This window comes from Microtus ochrogaster, linkage group LG1, assembly GCF_000317375.1.
Source record: "Microtus ochrogaster isolate Prairie Vole_2 linkage group LG1, MicOch1.0, whole genome shotgun sequence".
Classification (NCBI taxonomy): domain Eukaryota; kingdom Metazoa; phylum Chordata; class Mammalia; order Rodentia; family Cricetidae; genus Microtus; species Microtus ochrogaster.
In genome coordinates, this window is record NC_022027.1 from 22,629,419 (window position 1) to 22,651,124 (window position 21,706).

General features: G+C 41.2%; 1 protein-coding gene across 6 annotated transcripts in view; it reads left to right on the top strand.

Moving 5' to 3' along the window:
* The window catches only part of N4bp2 (NEDD4 binding protein 2), a 70,326-nt gene extending 55,565 nt beyond the window's left edge, over nucleotides 1-14,761 (top strand). For all 6 annotated transcript variants that reach the window (XM_026784958.1, XM_026784957.1, XM_026784956.1 and 3 more), the window contains 4 exons: nucleotides 1,619-1,807; nucleotides 3,497-3,665; nucleotides 10,124-10,247; nucleotides 11,312-14,761. In XM_026784958.1, coding sequence (XP_026640759.1) covers nucleotides 1,619-1,807; nucleotides 3,497-3,665; nucleotides 10,124-10,247; nucleotides 11,312-11,357 — 528 coding nt within the window. In that variant the 3' untranslated portion in view covers nucleotides 11,358-14,761. The remainder of the gene's footprint in view (nucleotides 1-1,618; nucleotides 1,808-3,496; nucleotides 3,666-10,123; nucleotides 10,248-11,311) is intronic.
* Nucleotides 14,762-21,706: the final 6,945 nt, after the last annotated feature.

Genomic DNA, 21,706 nt, shown 5'->3' on the forward strand with positions numbered 1-21,706 from the left:
CTTTTCTTCCATTTCTTATAGGGGAATTTTTCATTTCCTCTGTAAGGGTCTCAGTCATTTTCATAAAGTAATTTTAAGTATTTGGCTTCATCTGTGTCGGGATGTTCAGGTCTTATTGCTGTAGAACCACTAGTTTCTGGTGTTGCTGTATTGCTCTTTTGTGTTGTTGAGTGTATTCTAACCTTGTTATCTACCTATCTTTTCCTCCAATTGGTTTGGGTGGAGCCTGTGCTTCAGGAGGTCCCTTTTCCTTCAGTTGGTGTGGCTTGGGGCTGTGGCTCCGTTGAATGTTCCTTCAGTTGCAGGCAGGACTGAGCCTCTGGTGATTGTTTCTCCAGGTGTAAATGGGCCCAAGACTCAGATGTTGCTCCTCTAGATGCAGGCGGGGCAACAGCTTAGGCGGTCACTCCTCCAGGTGCAGAAAGTATTAAGTCTCCAGCTATAACTGGTCTAGGTGCAGGTGAGGCTCAGGCTGAGGCTCAGGCTGAGGCTCAGGCTGAGGCTCAGGCTCAGGCTCAGGCTCAGGCTCAGGCTCAGGCTCAGGCTCAGGCTCCACTGGTTGGATAGTTTCTGGAGGCCCTTGCTATTACCGTGATCCACTGGGCCCACAGCGAGTGGTGACACTGTCTCTTGGCATGGCACAGACCCAAGGGGACAGTAAAACTATCCCCCTGAGCGACTTCTCTCTCTCTTTTTAATTATTTGTTTTTAATTGGCTTTTAAAAATCGTAAGTTGAAAATTCTCATTGTTACATTGAAACTTTTTGTTTGTTTGTTTAAAACAAGACACGTACATCTAGCTGACTTGTATTGTACATCTAGCTGACTTGTAGTCCTCACGCAGTCAAGAATGACCTTGAACCCTTGCCTCTGCCCTTGAGTGCTGGGAGGATGGGTGTGCAACACTATTCAAGACTTTGGAACCTTTTGGATAGGCTTCACCACAAACCAAAAGTTGGATTTCTATGCTGATTGCATTCCTACAACTCTCTATCTTACCTTCTATCTTTTGGCTTGATTTATGTCCTGATTATATTTTAATGATTTTGAAGAACATTTCAGTGTTTCCTAAAAGTGATTAAAGAAGAGGTAATGTTACTGAAACGGAAAAGCTAGTGGTAGTACGTGCTTGACTTACAGTGTAGACACTGAGGAAAAAGATGTCTGGTTGTTCATTTTGTTTTTTTTTTTTCTCTCTCTGTTTTTCCCTCTCTCTCCCTCTTATCCTTCTCCCCCTCCCCCTTTTTGGAACTCTCCATAGACCAGGCTAGATTGTATTGGCCTTAAACTCAGAGATCTGACTCTCTGCCCAGAGTGCTAGGATTTAAGGTGTGCACCACCGCGCCTGGCTGGTTTTACTTTTGTTCAGTCTCATGTACAGACTGCCTCCAGTTACTGTGTATCCAAGTGTGTCCTGATTGTCCTGTCTGTTTATGACCATACCTTCCTCAACACATCTGATTGTGTGATCTTCTTGCTTTTGCTCCCCAGTTAATTTCTAGGATTACAGACTTGTACCATCAAGCCTGGCTCACAGCCTAGTTTATATATGCATTTTCTGGTGATAAGACATCCATTTTGCAGTTATATTTGTGTATTACATATTGTGTTCTTCTAGGCAAAGAAACAGAGAGAGACTGATGATACGGCAGGGGACTCGTCTTTCCAGGATTTTGAGTACCCCGAATATGATGACTACAGGGCGGAGGCTTTCCTGCACCAGCAGAAGAGGATGGAGTGCTACAGCAAGGCCAAGGAAGCCTACCGCATGGGGAAGAAGAATGTGGCCACCTTTTATGCTCAGCAGGTGAGGTGGAAAACTGACTACAGCTTGTTTACCAGTTCAAGTCGTCTGAAGTGCATGATACTTACACTAAGTTTTGGCTTAACAGTTGTTTGGGAAGGAATATAGAGATTATATAAGTGACGTATAAAGTGGGCTAATACGAAAGAGTCCTGTGACTGTGGGATTTGTGTGCTTTGCTCAGGCCTGTCGTTGCTTGTGTAGTGTAGCTTCATGAGCTACAGCCGCTCTCCCATCCTCAGTGCGAGCTGCTTTCCTCCAGCCCTATATTTTGCTTTTCCTTTCCTTTTCTTTTTTTCTTTATTTTTTATTTTGAGACTGAGTCTCACAAAATTATCCAGACTGTCCTTAAACTTGTGATTCTTGTGTCTTAGGTCCCAAGTTCCTGGGAAGATGGCCCTTTACCTCTAGGCTGGGAGATTATGGCTTGTTCTCTTTCCTTTAGATTAAATCAGATCATCTAGTGATCTCCTGAGCATTTGTTATTCAGTAGTATGTCTGAACATGAAGTTTCCTGAAGGAAAGAAAGCAGAAAAGTTTGTCTTAGGCTGGAATCACATGAGTCTTCTTACATTGTCTATAATGTTTGGATTTTAAATAAGGCATTTTATTTGCTTACTTATTTGTGTGTGTGTTGTGTTATTTGTGTATGTATTTGGTATGAGCACAGGAGTTTTTTAATGCATATTTCTGTGCATACAGATGCCAGAGGAGAACACCAGGTGTCTTCCATTATCACTTTCCATTTATTACTGTAAGACAGGGGGAACTAGAAGCTTGCCCTTTCAACTCCGGAATCTACCTGTCTCTTCCCCTAGTGCTGCAGTTAAGACAAATACGAGTATGCCCAACTTTTTACATTGATACATTGACTTGAACTCTTCGTCTTCAAGCTTGCTGTGCAAGTGATATTAACCATGAGCCATCCCCCTAGCCTCCAAGCATCACTTTTATGTTACAAAGAGGAAAAGGATGGTAATATTTTTCAAGAGAATAAAATTTCTGGGCTGGGCTTTTTTTTGCATGGTCATGTAAGAAGTACCCTTTTCATTTTTGTGGCTTCATACGCTTATTCTTTTGTTGACTAGAAGGTGTCATATTAGTATAGCTTTTTGAAGCCTGACAGCAGACCTTGTGGGGCGGATAAATAGAAGGTGGTGTTGGAAGGGAGCATCAAGTTGTGGCCCAGGATTATCAAAGAATACACTTTATTAATCAAGCATTAAACCATTTGGTTCTTTCTTAAGCTAAATATTGTTACGTTTCCTATTATGATTTTTGTTTAAGAATTTTTTATTTTTACTTTACAAACTATGATGGAGTAGTTTAAGAACCATATTATTTAGTTACTGAATTTTTCCAAAGTTTGGTTCATCTTTGTCCTTTAGCTTGTTACATCAAGATGTTAGATGTTCTGTTTTTTTATTTAGGGCACTTTTGCTTCTTGACTGTCTAAATCAACTGTTCTCAACCTATGGATCACGAATTGAAACGTGCATGTCAGATATTTACATTATGATTCATAACTAGTAAAATCATAGTCATGAAGTAGCAAAGAAATAATTTTGTGGTTAGGGGTCACCACAACATGAGAAACTCTGTTAAAAGGGTCCCAGCATTAGGAAGGTTAAGATCCACTGGACTAAGTGGTAGTTATCATAAGTGGCTGTTGGTGATGTGTTATGATTAAAGGGCAGTCTTCATGAGCAGAAGATGAAAGAAGCCAATCACCTCGCTGCTGTGGAGATCTTTGAGAAGGTCAATGCCTCTCTGCTGCCACAGAATGTCTTAGACCTGCATGGGCTGCATGTGGATGAAGCTATAGAGCACCTGACGGCAGTTTTACAGCGGAAAACAGAAGGTAGGAATGTGCTCATGTCTTAGTGTTGATAGACCTTGCCACATGCAGAGGATCTGTCTGTGCAGACTGGGGCTATCTGTGATGTTAAGATTTCCTTCTCGGAATTATTTATATCCCGTAAAGAATGAGGTCCAGTGTAATGTGGGAATCCTCTGTGACTGATAAGTGGGACTTGTCTTGACTAGCATCTGCAGTAGATGTTTGTTCAGTCCAAAAGTAAGGAGATAGAGTTTTTGCAGAATTGCTACCACAGGCAGGCTGTCTATGTGCCTGCAGTGTCCCTGCTCCTTCTTTCTGCTGGTGTCTAGTCACACAGGTCAGGAGGAAAGGTTCCACCTGTAATTTCCTAAATTCTGCATCTTCCCATGGTCTTCAGCTAGGGATCTTGAAGTGTCATGTTGGCATAGCATCTTGCTTCATTTTCATTATCAGTTGGTAGTGTTTCATAGAAAGCTCAATCTGTTTGAGTTATCTCGGACACTGATACTGGAAGTCATCTGTTTGTCATTACTGGAGAAATTTTGAATTATAAAGATGCCCTACGGGGCTGGAGAGATGGCTCAGAGGTTAAGAGCATTGCCTGCTCTTCCAAAGGTCCTGAGTTCAAATCCCAGCAACCATATGGTGGCTCACAACCATCTGTAATGGGGTCTGGTGCCCTCTTCTGGGCTGCAGACATACACACAGACAGAATATTGTATACATAATAAATAAATAAATGTTAAAAAAAAGAGTGTGCCAGCACTCCTGGTTATAAAGATGCCCTACATTGTCATACTTTATCTGTACATTTATCAATTCAGTCATACCACTTGTGATGAAGTAGGATTGATATGTAAGAATGAAAATTCATCAACTTATTCTGAGACATTGCAGCTATGTTGAAGAGGCTACAGAATAATATAAGAAATACCCACAGACTAATGAATCCCATAGCATGTGCAGGCGGTTTACAGTTTCTCATTTTTAAAATGCTTCCTATTAGACTTCTCTCAATCTCTTCTCTACCTTTCTTTTCTATTGGAAATCAACATCGTAAAATTTATTCTATATCCTTCCTACCCATTAAAATATCTCCTCTATATATGCAATACCTCTCTGTTCAGTATGTACAATTCCTTTTCTGTTTTCTCCATCTTATTTTTTGAGGCGGGCTCTCTCACCGACCTAGGACCTTGTTGGTTTCCCTGGGCTGAATAGCCAGCAAACCCAGGAACCCTTCTGTCTGCATCTTCCCAGTGCTGCTATTACAGTCAGGCACGACTCACTGCTCTGAGCTTTACATGGGTGCTGGGTATTGACTTTAGGTCTTTGTGTTTGTGTGACAGCACTGTATTTTACTTTTTAAAGATTTAATTATTCATACTTTATGTGAATTAATGTTTTGTTTGCATGTATATCTGTGTAAGGGTGTCAGACCCCCTGGAACTGGAATTACAGACAGTTGTGAGCTGCCATGTAGGTACTGGAAATTGAGCCAGGATCCTCTGGAAAAGCTTTACTCTTAACTGCTGAACTGTCCATCAGCCATCCATCTCTTCAGCCCCAAAACATTTTTGTTTTGTTTTGTGGCTTTTTTTTTTTTTTGAGACAGGGTTTCTCTGTCTAGCTCTCCCTGTCCTGGGCTCTCTAGGTAGACCAGGCTGTCCTTGAACTCAGAGAGATCCACCTGCCTCTGCTTCCCAAGGGCTAGGATTAAAGGCGTGTGCCACCATATCCATCAAGTTATAATTGTTTTTAAATTTTGCATTTGTTTACTAAAATTGTTTTGTAGTCTTCTTACCTCAGTACTTATATTTTTAAAATTTATTTTATGTATATGAGTATTTTGCTTGCACGAATATGTGTACTATTTGTTTGCCTGGTCAGAAGAGGGTGTGGGATCCCATTGAGTCAGAGTTATGGATAGTCATAAGCCTCTGTGTGTGCTGGAGCTGAACGTGGGTCCTCTGTAAGAGCAGCGAGTGCTTGTAACTGCTAAGTACCCCAGTACTTTTAATAACTAGAATCTTGGCCTTGAGAGATGGTGTTGTGTGACTCTGGGAGATAAAAACAAATGCTCAGCCCTGATAGAGAATCCATGACAGAAAAGCTACCATCTCCACCAAGGCTTACTTGGTGAATTAGTGAGTTTATTGGGGTTACTTACAGAAGTATGAATGAGATGTCTTGGATGAGGTGGCCCCTCTCCCCTCAGATATTTTGAGTCTACAATTGGTGGGAATGGGAAGGAATAGGAGATGTGGCCTTATTGTGTCTGTGGGGTAAAGTTTCAAGGCCAGACCATTCCTAGTTAGCTCTCTGGCTCTTACTGTTGGATAGTGATGAAAGCCCTCAACTACTGCTCAGCACTGTGTATGCTCACTGTCATGGTGGTCATGGACTGTAAGTTCTGAAACTGTAAACTCCCAATAAACTTTCTTCCATAAGTTGCCATGGTTACAGTGTCTCTGTCCAGTAGGTAGAAAAGTAAGACAATGAGTGGGTGAGGGGTTACTTTAAGAGCAAAGCAGATGCCATGGTAGTATGACTTACCCATCACAGTGTAGCAATGTTGATAGCTGTCACGCAGTACTTTAGATCTCAGAACTCATTCCTGCAGTTGAAAAGTTATGCCTTTTGTTTGACCCACATTCTGTTTCTTGTTCTGCCTTGAACCACTCCAGGAGTTTGACCTTTCAGATTCCACATGTAAGTGTCATCATACAGTCTCTCCTTTTAGTCTTAGGGAAATGTTTTCCCCTTTCTTCTTTCCTACATGCGTGTGTGTGTATGTATGTAAACAGAGTGTAGTACATCTATTTAATGGAATTTTACTTGTCCATGAAGATGAAGTTCTCATACATGGATGAACTTCTAAGAATGCTACATAAAAGAAGACCAGTACAAAAAGTGACATTTATATGAAATGTCTTTAGAGACAGAAATATTAGTGATAGCCGGGCGATGGTGGCGCACGCCTTTAATCCCAGCACTCGGGAGGCAGAGGCAGGCGGATCTCTGTGAGTTCGAGACCAGCCTGGTCTACAAAGGGAGTTCCAGGACAGGCTCTAAAGTCACAGCGAAACCCTGTCTCGAAAAACCAAAAAAAAAAAGAAATATTAGTGATTGCTTGGGTTGGAACTGGTAATATGAAGTAACTGCTGACCGTCACATGGTTTCCTTTTGAGAGGAGGGAATACTGGAAGCAACAATGTTGATTGTGTAGCTGTAGCATTGTTGATATGTTAAAGAACCAAAAACGACAAACACTACTGAATAAGGGTTTTTTATTTTGTTTTGAGACAAGATGTCACTAAGTTGCCCAGGCTGGTATAGCCAAGGTTGACCTTGTACTTGTGAACATCCTGCCTCAGCCTCCCAAGTAGCTGCAACTAAGGCTTTCATCACCAGGCCCAGCTGAACTGTAAAGTTTGAAAATGAAGAACATTATGTTATGAGAATTTTATGTAAATAAAAATTTATAGGAAAAGAGACTTTGGTAACTTGCCCAGGGTAGTGTTTGTTCAGATCCAAGGTGCAAATAGTTTTCTGAAGCCAAAGCCATCTGTTTGTGCTTGTGCGTGTCTACCCCTTACCACCAGATGGCAGGATTGCTGAGTAGAAGTGTCTGGGGTTGGGAGGATTCTGGGGGTATCCTTGCATTAGTTTTAGCCATCATATAAAAGCACTTTCTAAACTGCGGATGAATAGAGACATCTGTGTCCTGTGTGCCTTGTGGGTGAAGTCCTACCCACCTGTGAAGTCTTTCTACCCTCAGATAAACTCGAAAGTCGAGAGTCTGGATGCAGTTAGTAATAGGGATTCATGGGGAAGAGGAACAATACATTACCATGAAATACAGTCAGCAAAATAAAGACTGGAAATCTCAGATAAAGAACTCTAATTTTTAAAATTAAAAGTAAAGAAAAAGGGAAGGAAAACCTTTGGGTTTATAACTACTTAAACATAGATCAGATTGGCACAGTGGTGCATTCCTTTAATCCCAGCACTCAGAAGGCAGAGACAGGCGGATCTCTGAGTTTGAGGATACCTGGTCTACATAGTGAGTTCCAAGTCAGCTAGAGCTGTATAGTAAGATCGTGTCTGAAAATAAAAGAAGCAAACATATCAAGTGGGACATGGTGGCTCATACCTGTAATCTCAGCTCTTGGTAGGGTGAGACAGGAGAATCACCATGAATTCAAAGCCAGCCAGGGCCTATATGAGAAAAAACAAACAAAACAAAACAAACACGAAACGTTAATCAGCTGAATGAAATGTTATTTCAACTCTAATTTAAAAAAAAAAAGTCGCAGCCGGGCAGTGGTGGTGAACACCTTTAATCTCAGCACTTGGGAGGCAGAGGTAGGTGGATGAATCTCTGTGAGTTCGAGGCCAGCCTGGTCTACAAGAGCTAGTTCTAGGACAGGCTCCAAAGCTACAGAGAAACCCTGTCTTGAAAAACCAAAACCAAACCAAACCAAAACAAAAAGATTGCTCCATAACACGTTTCAGGTAATTGGAGAACTGTCATTAATAAGATGAAAATTGAGTGTTGTTTTTTTTTTTTTTTATCTTTTTGTTTTTGAGACAGAGTTTCTCTGAATGGTCTGGAACTCACTAGGTAGACCAGGTAGACCAAGCTGGCCTCAACCTCACAGAGATCTTCCTGCCTCTGCCTCCCAGGCGGTAGGATTAAAGGTGTGCACCACAGCTTGGCTTTTTACAATTCTTTAGAGGAGTTCTTTTTTGGGAATCATTTGAGCATTTGTAATTTAAAGTTATTAGCAATCTGAATGTACTTAAGACTAAGTTAAAGAGTGTTTCAGAGGTGATAAATATCAGGAACAGTCTGTATTCTAGACAGTAAGCATGTACATTGGCTAGACAAGTCTCTTTTGAACTGCTCCAGGTTTGAAGTATGTGAATCACCTGGAGAGGATTTTCAGAGCAGCTGTGCACTGTTAGTAGCGAGGTGATGGGGACCAACCTGCCTGCTGAGGCAGAAGTGAAAGTGATGAGAATGGGTTCAAGAAAATTAAAATGAAAGCTTTCAGTTTGTCTCGAGATAGGCCCTTCTTGTGTAGGCAGCCCAGGCTGGCCTTGGACTCATGACTCTCCTGTCCTAACAGCATAGCCTTTTAGAATTCCGAGCTAGTTGGGTATGGTGGTCCAGGCAGATCATTGTAAGTTACAAGACAGCCTGGTGTCCATAGTGAATTCCATGTCAGTCAGGGCAATACAGTGAGACCCTGTCTCAAATAAGTAAATAAATAAATAAAATTATAAGCCAAGTATTGCCCTGTATATAATGAGACTTGGAAAATAATATTTTGGTTCCATTTTATTAAGGTAACTTAATGAACAGAATGAAATGTTCATAATGTTTTATACTAAAGATAAAACTTAGGCTATTTATGAATGAGAAACAAATTTGCTATATCAAGTACTTTATTATTAATAAGACTTTTTGGTTTTGTTGTTGATATTCTATAGAGCTGTTGTTGACTTCAGGGTTTATATATTTACCTTCTCAGGGTTAAATATGAAGTAGCAACTGCATTCTTTAAAAGATCGGTGTCACTGGGTGGTGGCGCACACTTTTAATCCTAGCACTCAGGAAGCAGAGGCAGGTGGATCTCTGAGATTGAGGCCAGTCTGGTCTACAGAGTGAGTTCTGGGACATCCAGGGCTACAAAGAGAAATCCTGTCTCAAAAAACTAGAGAGCATGCGTGAGAGAGATCAGTGTCATTCAGTATTTCAAAAAGTTCTCTTCTGGGAAGAATTTAACAGTGGATTATCTTTGATAGTAGGGCTATGTTAAAATTAGATTTGCCAATAGCCAGCTGTACCTGGAAGACAATCTATAAAGTAATAGCTGTTATCATCTCCCTTTCCTAATGTGAAGAAAAACAGGCTTGCGCGTGGTCACACACAGTTAATTTGTGGCAGAACTGTGTTTCATACTGATTTGGTTGGCTGTAAAGTACTTCATTAATAAGGTTGTTAGGGAGATTCTAATTCTCAAAAAATATGTCTTTAAAGCATTGTCTGAGTCCATGTGTGTAATAACTTTTACACATTAATTATTATTATAATTATATTATTATAATTATAATATTGTTGTCATTATTATTCAGAAAAACTTGTAGAGGATAGAAATTGCTCTCCTAACTTGAGCTTACTATTTTTCTTTCCTGGTAGAGTCTCACTGTGTAGTGACTCAAACTCATCTTGTACTCCTGGCTGCCTCCAAGTCTACAACCTATGTCTCTCAGCTTCTGCTGTCAAGTGTGTGCTGCTAGGCCTGGTCCTTATGGCTTTCAATGATAAACTGCTTTGGGTCTCTCTGTGGTTTAAAAACAAATTTTAAATCTCCTAAAACACCATGAAAGTAATTTCATATGCTTTTGAGTAGATTTTGTACTGAGAATGTAGAAAATTATTTTAACTGTTCCAATTCCTATTTTAATAGAATTTAAGCAGAATGGTGGTAAGCCCTACCTTTCTGTGATTACGGGGAGAGGAAACCACAGCCAGGGAGGAGTTGCTCGCATCAAGCCAGCTGTCATTAAATACCTCACAAGCCACAGTTTCAGGTGAGTGCAAGCTTCTACTGTGCTTCTATTCAAAGCTAGTACGTAGTCCAGCTATTTGATGTCAGTCGCAGATCAATAATTAGAGGATAGCTTTTCTTGCTAGATGTGTTTTGTCTGGTAGATGAGAAATCAAAGGAAAATAAGGCTTTTGTCAGTGATGATCTGCTAAGACTTTCTGTCATTTTATAATTTAAAGTTATAAAAACAAAATCTCTTGCATTCCTTTGTAATGTGCTACCCCACAGAACTAGATACATGAGTCTTAAGACTTGCTCATTTTGAAAGACAGAGTATGTGGGACACTGGCTGAAATAGTTATAATTTGGGTATGTTTAAACTTTAGCAGAAGTTCTAAGTGAATGATATGTCCTCATAAGTTAAATACATTAATAATTTTTATTGACAGATATGAAGTGTCCCTTTTCTCTTGTAGTCTGTAATAGAAACTGACAAGAAAAATTCCAAGTATAGATTCTTTGAGAATACCACTTCCCAAGTCTCTCCCCTTTCTTCCTGTCTTCCAATTTCAATTAGTGTGAGACTTTTGTATGTGCTGTGCAATGAGATATTACTTGATGAAAGTTAGAAGTCTCTCGGGAGTAGTTCTGCAGTTGAGTTGGTTAGGCTAGAGCTGTGTCGTATTAACAACTGTCTCAGCTACTGGTGTGCCCCTTGAGGTTGACACAGGACAGTTTACAGCCTCATATGGCCAGATAAATGAGACTTGTCTATGTATCAGAGGGCTCTCCTTGGTGCGTTCTTGATGCCCAGAAACAATGGAATACACCATCTTCTCTTTCATACAGCAGGCACTTCCTCATGAAGGTCAGATTCAGGATTGAGAAGTTTGGAAAAACTGTAAATTATATTGACCAGTGATCTAGGAATAACCCACAGCTTTAGGATTGTTTTTGCTTTGACCATAAGTCATTATTGGTCTTGGATGTTAATAAAAGATGCAGTGTTAGTAATAAATTTAAGTATAGGTCATTTGAATTGATTAAAAGATTTTTTTTAAGTTTGAAATGTTTACATTTTAAATAACTCTTTTCTCATTTCCACAGGTTCTCTGAAATTAAGCCAGGGTGCTTGAAGGTCATGCTAAAGTAAGATTCAAAAGCCCTGACTTAGAGGCATGAAGATTTATAGGCTGAAATTGGTTTTATCTGCAGTAATTCAGTCAATTCTACTCTCAGATGTGTTTTATTAGGAATATAAAACAAGAAAAAGGTTTCTCAGAATCCAAGGAAAGTTTTTTTACTGGATCAAATTCCAGTCTGTTACTTGGTAAAACATTAAAAAGAATTTTTATTGATTATAATATGCCTAAAAAATTATCACCTGCAGTTTAAAAGTCTTAAGTACTCTAGTTTGTTTTTAGGAGAAAACACAAAACAAGAACAATGAAAACGCTGCCTTTGTGTTAACCGTTTCCTATTAGAGAAGTCTGTAGAAGCCTGTGAGGGGCACTGTGCTTTTGAAACCTGGTTCCTGGCTCTCAAAGGACTGGGTTCAAAATAGTAAAGGGGGAGGACGATCAGCAGAACTCGGATTCTTTCTGCTTTTGAAGCCCGTCACACAGAGTCACTTGACGTTGCTATCCTGTGCAGATGGGCGGACACTCGGTTATCCTTTCCTCTGTGTCTGTGATCTTGATCCCTTCCCTTCTGTGCTGTTCTGTGCTGTGCATTTCCTGGGAGGAAAGCGGGGTCTGAGACTAAGCTGCAGTCTCAGTTCAGAGGAGATTGCCTACAGGACTGCTTGTGGACCCATCCGAGAGTTACTCCAGACAGTGCTAAGTGGCTGTTTTATACTTGTAACGTCATTTCTAAGCTACGTGAGTTAAAAATCCTATTGATATAAGTGTGAAAACATACTTTGGTATAACTGTAAAAGAAACCCTTGTAATTAGAAAGATTTTTTTACCTTTATTTTGAAAAGGAGCCAATTTTCTGAAAGAAAAGTCTCATTGGCTTCTGTTGGGCCAGTGTCCTGTTAGAATGTAAATTTCCTTTATACAGACTTAGTATGGTGAAGTGTAATTTTTCTATAATGAGATAGTAGTTAAAATAAATTTAACTTTGGATATACAGAGTATTTTCAACATATACAGTGTTTGCAAACAATTATGTTGCTTTTTATTTGGCTTACAAAATCACCTTCATCAGGAATGCAGCATTGCCCTGCACTGAAGAATACTGACAGACAGAATGAGCCCCAAAGAACAGATATGTTAGCAGGAATAAAGCTCAAAACCACGTTCTTACATCTTGTGAATCATGCTTTTAAAATAAGAGCCTTACCATTGAATTTTATTGTCATAAAAACAAAAATCCATGTTTATTACCTGCAAATGGTTAGTGATTACTGATATTCGAGTAGTTATATTTTTAGACTTGTAATAATTTGTTTTAAAAATTGCAGTAGTGTCTCACTTTTTGGTAGTGCTCAGAGGTGTTATATATATTAAAAAAAGCAGTTCCCTTTTATAACTTAGTACAAAAACCATAATCAGTAGTTAATGAAGTAAGCTTATTTCTGTTTTCAGGTTAATACGATTTAAACAGTGAGAAACAGTATTAAACCTGCAGTTATTGGAGTGTGTGCAGCTACATACTCTTTTTCTGTGTTTTATATTTTTCATCTTTTAAAAAACTCATATTTGAGTACTTGAGATAGTCTTATTATATTACTGTGATTATAATTAATAAGGGAGCAATGAGGAGAAGTACAAGCCTGGCGCACTGTGGTTGGAGGCCAAGGGGAAGCAGCTGTCTTGATGCTGTGCACGGCCTGATTCTGAGAAGTCCAGCCGTGGTTCTGTGTGATGGAGTGACCTAATAGAGACCTTGACGTCACTACGCACAGCAAGTCAGCCACAAACTCACAATCCTTCTGCCTTACCTGCCTAAATGTTAAGATTATAGGTGTGCTTTGCCATGCTTGGCTTCCTATTCCTTAGTTATTATCTATAAAAACACAAAGCTTGAACATTATACATATATACATATATATATTTGTAGTCCCAAAATTTCTCCCCACCCTACTATCTGGTATTGTCTAAGCAGTTACAATTATGAAAGAACATTCTTTGATCTTTCTTTTGCCAATCTCTGAATTTCATGTGCCAGCCAAAGGTAGATATTTTGGGGATCATGGTTTTTTTTTTTTCTCCACTTCTAAATTTTGTATGTCAGAAGGAAAGATGGTTTAGAAATAATCCAGGTTAGAAGAACTCTTTGTAAACCTAATATTTTAAAGCATTTTAAAAGTACAGGATTTCTTCCAAAACCTTGGAAGCTCTCAGTAGCAGTTCTATACATCTAATAGTCTGTTGTTGCTGTCGGCCCGTGTGAGAAGAGAATGGACAGGACACCGCGGTGGGAGTGCAGCGGGGCCAGGTCCTCAGGACCGTCCAGCCCATTCCTGACTCCTGGGAGACAACCTGAGCATGTCTTCTGACATTCATTAGCTATTCATATGTCACTGTTATTTTCGAGTTGAAATTTTCTTCTGTTTATTACTATTCCCACACTACTTTTAATCCTGGGGCTGAAATGATTGTATTCTAACATATATGGAGAAGGAAAGCTTCCAGTTCCTTTGGGTGGTTTCCTGTCCTTTGTTCTTTTTCTCTTTAAATTCAAGTGTTCTGTTTGCTTTAGAAGGACACATGTAATGACAAGGTTAGTTATTTCTGAGCTGGCAATTGGAAACTTTTGAAACTCAAGAAATTGTTCTGACAGTGTTTTAGCTGCTCTCAAAAAAAATGTTTGAAACAGACAAAAATAATGTGTGCTGTTTTTTCCGAGTGCTTTTCCGTTGTGCAATGAGGTGACATTTGATAATGCTCTGTGCTGTGCTTAAATGTTGCTTATTTTTAATTACTTGTAAAGAAAACAGATTTAAATGTCTGTGTGGCCAAAACCAAGTGCCATTTAAAAGGAAAAGTAAGGTGATGTAGAATGTATGTTAATGGTGCTTATTTTTTAAAGTTTAATTTAAGTTTACAGTATTACTTGGGAATAGAGAAGCAAGGCTAGAACCTCTGTGTCCTAAGGCCTCATGACCTCAGTTAGATGATGACGACGTTCATTCATTGTGTCCTCACAGCTGAGCGGTTGACTTCTGTGGTCAGATGATGAACCTGTTGTTGTTGTTGAGTTTACCCCAGACGTCTCATTACTGTGCCGCACTGCAGCTAGGGTTGAAGAGAGACTATAAGCTGCTCAGACAGTATATATTAGAAGCAATGTTTTTGTTTGTACTATAAAAACGTGATTTTTGCTGTCAACTCTGTACTTTTTTATTGAAAATGTTTATAACTTTGCTTTTAAAATTTCTTATAAAACCATTTGCAAATTACACACTTAATTTAATAAAATGCTTTAGTCACAGTCCAATGTGAAGAAATCTTTCGTTTGATGTGGTAGCTTTAGTGGCTTTTATATTAAAGAATATTTTTGCATGTATCTTTGTGATTCTCTGGGAACAGTGTCATAAAGTTTCCATTTCTGTACAACTGTGCCAGCTTGTGTTGCTTTTGTAAGTGGGTTGGTTCACATTTGTCCTAGAGAAGCGTCTCAGCCTTCTCGTTTTACACCTTGCATTGTCTAACTGACATCAAAATTAGGAGCTATTATTTATGCCTATTAGGAACACAAATAATACTCTTTACATTAGCTTTATTCAGCTCAAAAAGCAGAATAATTTATCAATTATCAAGGATGTTAAAATATTTATCCAATGAGTATTTATTGAGCACTTGTTCTGAAGATACAGTGTAAGACAGCATCTACCCATAGGTTTCTTATGGTTTCACCAGTTAATATGTGTATTAGTGACTTACAGTGCCTACCATGTTCACACATGTTTACTTGTGGGTCTCTAGGGGCTCTTCTTACATAGATGGTGCTACCCCAGTTCAACTGATAGAGACACACAGGACTAGAAGAGTTAACTGATCCCTAGTGTGTAACAGCTGAATATGTCCTAAAAAAAAGAAAAGTGAGCTAGGTATGGTGGTCACATCTTTAACCCCAGCAGTCAGGATGCCGCATAGGCAGGCAGATCTCCATGATTCCAAGGTTAGCCTGGTCTCCATAGCTCGTTTCAGAAGAGACAGCGGTGGTGAGACCCTGTCTCAAATAAGAATAAAGAAAAAGACAAGAGGGCAGGGTGGCTGGTTAGCATGTTTGAAAATCTCCCATTTATGAAGTTGCCTTTGTCCTGTATCTACAGAAAGCCAGTGTTTAGGAAGCACCAAGTACTGCAGACACAACATCATGACTTATTTCTCTCTTGATGTTAGATGCCAGCAATAAAGACTCAAGAGTGGTGTGAGCTCTCTCTTCCATGAGGCTTTCTGGAGGGTTTAAGTCCTTGTAGTTTTCTGCCATACTTGGGCCTCCAGCCACTTCATTTTGTTGGAAGGAGGTCGGGAAGTGCAGTAGGCAGCGCCAGCACTCTGGAAGGTTGTTTTTGGAAGCTGCTGTAGGACATCTCTGTTTGCATCTGATTAGCCAGAATGTAGTCGTGTGGTCACATGTACCTTCAAGAAAGGCTGGGAAGGCACCCACTTCACACTGCCTGCCCTCTGTTCAGCTAAGTTTTGAGTGTTTTCTTGGAAGAAAGAAAATGAATAGTCTCTGCCTTGTCATTTTTACTATGATACATAAATATGTAGATATTAGTGCTCACTGTGTTTCTTTAGCAAGCGGTTGATAATTTCTAAATACTGAAGAGTAATAAGGAAAACTTACAATGTTAACTGTTTTGATTTTAAGTATTTTGGTAATTTTAATAATATATTTGAGGAAATGGCTTTGGGGTTCATAACTTAACTGCTAACAGGATCACTTTGATTTGACAACTTAGCTGTAGCGACTAGGTGAGGCCTGCAGGTTGTTTCTTGTGACAATGCTTATTACCCTGTGCCTCCCCTGTTAATTACGTCCATCTAAAGTGTTAACATTTTTTAAAAAAACACCTGAAAAATTTAGGATGCCCTCTAAAGAAAATGAGAAGTATTAATAGCTCTTAACTGTGGGAGGAAGTCCTACTCTCATTGCAAGAGGACTTGAGGACTGCAGCCTGTGGTCTTCCTTAGGAAAAGGCTTAGTGACGTGGCTTTCAGTCTGTGCTCCCTGAAGGGTTCTTTAAGCCTAATCACGTTTCTGGGATCGCTACACCAGCCTGACCTGTCTAATATGAGATGATATGTACATGTTTTGTATATACTTGGACTTCACATGGGGACTGGGGACAACTGCAGATCTGAGTGAAGGTATTAACTCCCTGAAAACATCACGTAGTTGGCAAGTTGTTAGGGTTATGCCAGAACCGGGTGAGAACACCCGTTCAGTCAGTGCCTCTGGTCACAACTCAGTTTGAACTTGGGGTACGAGACTGACGACAAAGCCCAGAACACTTGGGATTAGTAAGAGACACCCTCAAAAACACTAGTACCCTAAAGGACTTTCTCCTTGAAGGGATGAGAATAAATGAAATACTTTTGTCTTCCCACTCCAGAAGGATGCAAGGAAGATTGTCTTGGCCATGAGCAGAGGTTTTAATCTTTGGTTTTCACATATCAGTAGCCTAAAGACTACCATATAACCCATGGTAGTAAAAAGCAACACCCCTCACCCACCCTCCGCCCCCCAGTGGCTGTGAGCTGACTTTAAGTGTTCCCAGACTGCTAATGCCATTGTGAGCTACCTGGCAGAGGCTAATGCAGATCTCAGAAAACTCACCTTCATTGTGGAAGAAGAAGCCTAATGAAGCTTTTGTACCCAGCAATTTCTGGGAATTGTGGAAGACTGAACTAGCAAATCATCGGGCACAGCCACCAAAATACAGAGAGCAGGAAGCAAACAAGATGATTTCTTCAAATCCAATTTCATAATAAAACCGCACAGATGAAGGGAAGACTTAGACTTGAAATGTGTCAACCGCTTGCAATCTGTGGACTTTATTTGGGTACTAGCTCAGCAAAACAAAGCTAAGTGTACTACAATAAAAGACATCAACAGTGTGAACACTGAGTGGATACATAATTACTCTGAACCTTTAAGAGTCTACTGCTTCAACAGTGCTTGCCCAAAAGGATGTGGTTGACATTTGCTTCAGAATAGGTGGTGGGCAGAGAACCAGTGCTGTGGACTGGTGGGAGAGGCCCAGGAAGAGGGGAGGGAATGGAGAAGGGGGTAGGGATACTTATGAATCAAGACTGATGTGGTGCACATTGTCCTAGCACTTGAGAGGCAGAGGCAGGAGGATCATGAATTTGGAGTTACCTTGGGCTATATAGAGAGATCCTGTCTTAAAAACAAGATCAGTTTGGCAAAATAAGTTAGTGACTGTTAAAGATGGCATGGGTATTATCTACTATAATGTCTACTTTTGAATACAGTTAAAGATGTACAGACATTTTTGGTTATGTGGGAGATTTGTTGGCTTTGATTTGTCCTGTCTTAATGAGACATGGTCTGACTAGGTAGCCCAGACTAGTTGGTCCCATTTCAGCCTTCCATGTATGGGAACTGTAGATATGTTCCACTGTGTCCAACTGAAAACAATAGCATCATCATCATCATCATCATCATCATCATCATCATCGTTTTGGTTTTCCTCTGTGTAGCTTTGGAGCCTGCCCTGGAACTTGCTATATAAACCAGGCTGGCCTTGAACTCACAGAGATCCCCCTGCCTCTGCTGGGATTAAATGTTTGTGCCACCACTGCCCGGCTTATTTTTTAAGTTAGTAGACTACTTAAATAAATGGGCCATAGGCTTCTCTCTGGGAATGTGTTCTTGAACACTGCGGAATTACGCTGCCTGGTAACTACACTTCTGCCAGACTTAAAGCTGAGGCACCAGGAAGGAAGCCGCTATGGCATCACCACCACAGCCATTCTCAGTCCACCCAGAGTAGGTATCAGAAAAGTTTGGCAGAAAATTGAGGTATCTTTATGACGTGACTTCTTGGCAGAGTGGGCAGTAGCAACAGGTTGTGCCTTGTACCTTACCTGCAGAGCCCAGGAGGGCCTGTTCTGCATAGAGAATTGCATCTGTCAGCGTGGCCTGGGAGACAAGCTTTCCACTCTACAACAGAAAGCTCGTTAGAAGTGGAGCAGAAGGCTACACTGGTAAGACTTGTCAAACCATGCACTAGAAATAAGGTTGACTGGGGCAGTTGTATGTCTGTTTAGTGCTAGCTACTTAGGGTCAGTCTGTGCAGCATAGTAAGGTCCTGAAAACCCAGAAGACTCTGGGTAGTTAATTTTCTTGTTGTAATGAATTACCCGGCGAAGACAATCTGAGGAGGAAGGAAGGACGTATTTGGCTCCTGGTTTGAAGGTACGGTTCATTGTGGCAGGGAAGGCCTGATATTGGGGGTAAGGCTGCAGGTCACTGCACCCACAGTGAAGAAGCAGAGGGAGATGAATGCTGGTGCTCCATGGGCTTCTGTTTGTTTGATCAGGACTCATGGGAGAGGCTCTCCACAGCCAAAGCCACCTCGCCCTCCGCTGAACCTCAGCACCCTCATAGACATCAGGACAGCCCATTGGAGAGGCTCCCTACAGCCAAGGCCACCTCGCCCTCCGCTGAACCTCAGCACCCTCTTAGACATCAGGACCTCAGCCCATTGGAGAGGCTCTCCACAGCCAAGGCCACCTCGCCCTCCGCTGAACCTCAGCACCCTCATAGACATCAGGACAGCCCATTGGAGAGGCTCCCTACAGCCAAGGCCACCTCGCCCTCCTCGTAGACATTCCCAGAAGTGGTTTTCCATGGTAATTGCCATCAGGTTGACAACGAAGATCATGGCTGCTGGGATATACAGAAGTATAAGTACCAGGGAGCCAGATGAATGCACACTGGCATACAGGGGATGGGGTGGTGGCAGGAGAATCAGGAATTCAAGCTTCAGGAGTGTAAGGTCTCAAGCAGAAATACTCCAAGAAGTGGCCTAGCTCCAGGACATGTTTAACATCCTCCCAGGAGCATTTTATCCAGCAGCAAACGATACACAGAACTATTGGATGTGGCTTTTATTTTTTGGAACATTAAAACAAAAATGGATATGTTAAGGAGAATTATAAAATTTACTTTTAATCCCAGCACTTGAGAAGCAGAGACAGCAGGATCTCTGAGTTCAAGGCCAGCCAGAGAAACTGGCTGTTAACGCAGAGAAACTCTTGAAAAACTAAAACAACTCCCCCCCCCAAAAAAAGCTAAAAAATTCTTTCCTTCAAAGTAGTGGTTTTCAAACGGAATGCACAAGAACTATAGAATGTTTCGTTCAAAATTAAATTTTTTAAATTTTGATTGGACCCTGCATTTTAAGTAAACTTTTCAGACACTTAAGATGGACAGTCCCCACCAAAGACTTCATCCTTGCCTCTACTAGGTCCCGGTCTCTGTACCCTTGTACATTTACATGCAGTGACTTACTGAGTCCTCAGAACAGGTCAGTGTGGGGTGCGGGGAGGAACTGAGGTACAAAGGTGAGCACCTTGTCCAAGAAGTGATGGAGCCAGTCAGTTCCTGCTTGGTGTATTTCAGCTTGGGTCTTAAGTTGTTAGGACTTGCAATCAGTTAAGGGAAAACCAGGACTCAACTACGTGCTGGATTTTTGTGGGGTTTTTGTTTGTTTGAGGCAGGGTTTCTGTGTGTAACTTTGGATCCTGTCCTAGCACTCACTCTGTAGACCAGGCTGGCATTGAACTCACAGAGTTTGCCTGCCTCTTCCTCCTGACTGCTGGAATTAAAGGTGTGCACCACCACCAACTGGCTAACTACCTGTTGTTAACAGGGCTTACTGGCATCGTGGGTTTCTCTAACTAGTCTCAAGACTGTTAAGTTTCTACTCATTTTCTAACATTTTCCAATTCCGTCCTATTCAAATTTCAAAGCTTCCTTCTGTATGCACATGCGCGCGCGCACACACACACACACGTACGTACGTGTGTGTGTGTGTGTGTGTGTGTGTGTGTGTGCGCAAAAGCCAGAGGAGGAGTCTTTGTTACTTTCCACCATTCTTTTTGATACAGGCTCTCATTGACACTGAAGCTCACTGTCTTTGCTTGGCTGGCTGGCCAGAAAGTTCCTAAGATCCTCATCTCTGCCCCCAGTGCTTGGGTTGTAGGCGGTGTTAGACCAGGATTGATACCAACATGGGAATCAAAGAGGAGACTGACCTCTTCCGAAGCAGTTTGTCCTTTAATCAGAACAATGAAGGGCAGAGGGGCCTGGGCGCTTATAGGGCAGAAAAGGGAACTTAAGGGATGGAAGATTCCATCTGCTGGTCTGTTCCCACCTGTCTCAAGGCTTATTGATCGTACCAGAAGCTTTCTGGATCCTAACAGCCTGAAGGTGTTATCAATCAAGTCAACTTTCCTGGCCCAACTTTCTCACCCCTGCTGGGCTTTAGTTCACTAACCTTCAGGCACGCACATCCATGCTTGGCTGACGTGGGTCCTCGGAATGCAAATTTAGGCTTTCATGCTTGCACAACAAGCGTTCTTACCCATTGAGCCATATATCCAGCCCCTCCCACATATTTAAGTCTTCAGTTTTATTAAGGTAATGACAAAAATTGTGCCTAAGGCATAAACTTTGTGTTTTGATGTATGCATGCATTAAATGTATACATTATATACACATTTGTATATTCCCCACCACAACCAACCTAATTAGCAAATCTATTTCTCCACCTGGATCACCTCCTGACATGAGACAAAAACCTGGTAGCTTAAAACAAAGCCTAGCAAGCTTTTGTTCCTATCCAGGCCCCTTGAAAAGCTCAAAGCCAGGTCAGCATGTTTACCCCAAGTTAGGGGACAAAGACCTCTCAAAGACTCTTAAAATTTCCAGCCCTCATGGACTTGGGCTGCTGGAGCACCTGCCTTGCCCATGGCCTTTATGTGCCTTGCTGTGCTGACGGAAGCCTTTCTTTAGTGGCTCACTCTGCTATGTCTGAAGATTTCCCGCTATTGCCCTCAAGATTTTTTTTTTCTGCCTTTTGCTTCGTTAACTGGCAAGGAAAACAAACCCAACCCGACCAGTCCCCATGGATTAACAGCTTTGTAAGTCTGCCTGCTTTTCTGAATTGCCCAGAAAAGCCCAACTTTCCCTTTGAAGCATGATTTCCCTAATGCTGTGGGCTTCCTTATTCTCTAAAGTCTCTGTCCCACCACAGGGCTTGCTGCTGGTCCGCCATGCAGCTGACCTCCACGCTGGCTTAGCATGGCGTGGTTTGGACCCCTCCTCCACTCTCCTTTGTGAAGCTGCCCTGGGAGTTTTCCCCTAAGTGCTAATAGACGTGTCCTCAAGCTTGCGCTCTCTTTCAGTCCGTTCTTAAATTATTTTATTAGTGAGCTAAAACCCCAGGAGCTACTAAACAAGGGATCTCCCCTCCCCAAATCCCAATAACAGGAGCAATTCAGGGTGCTG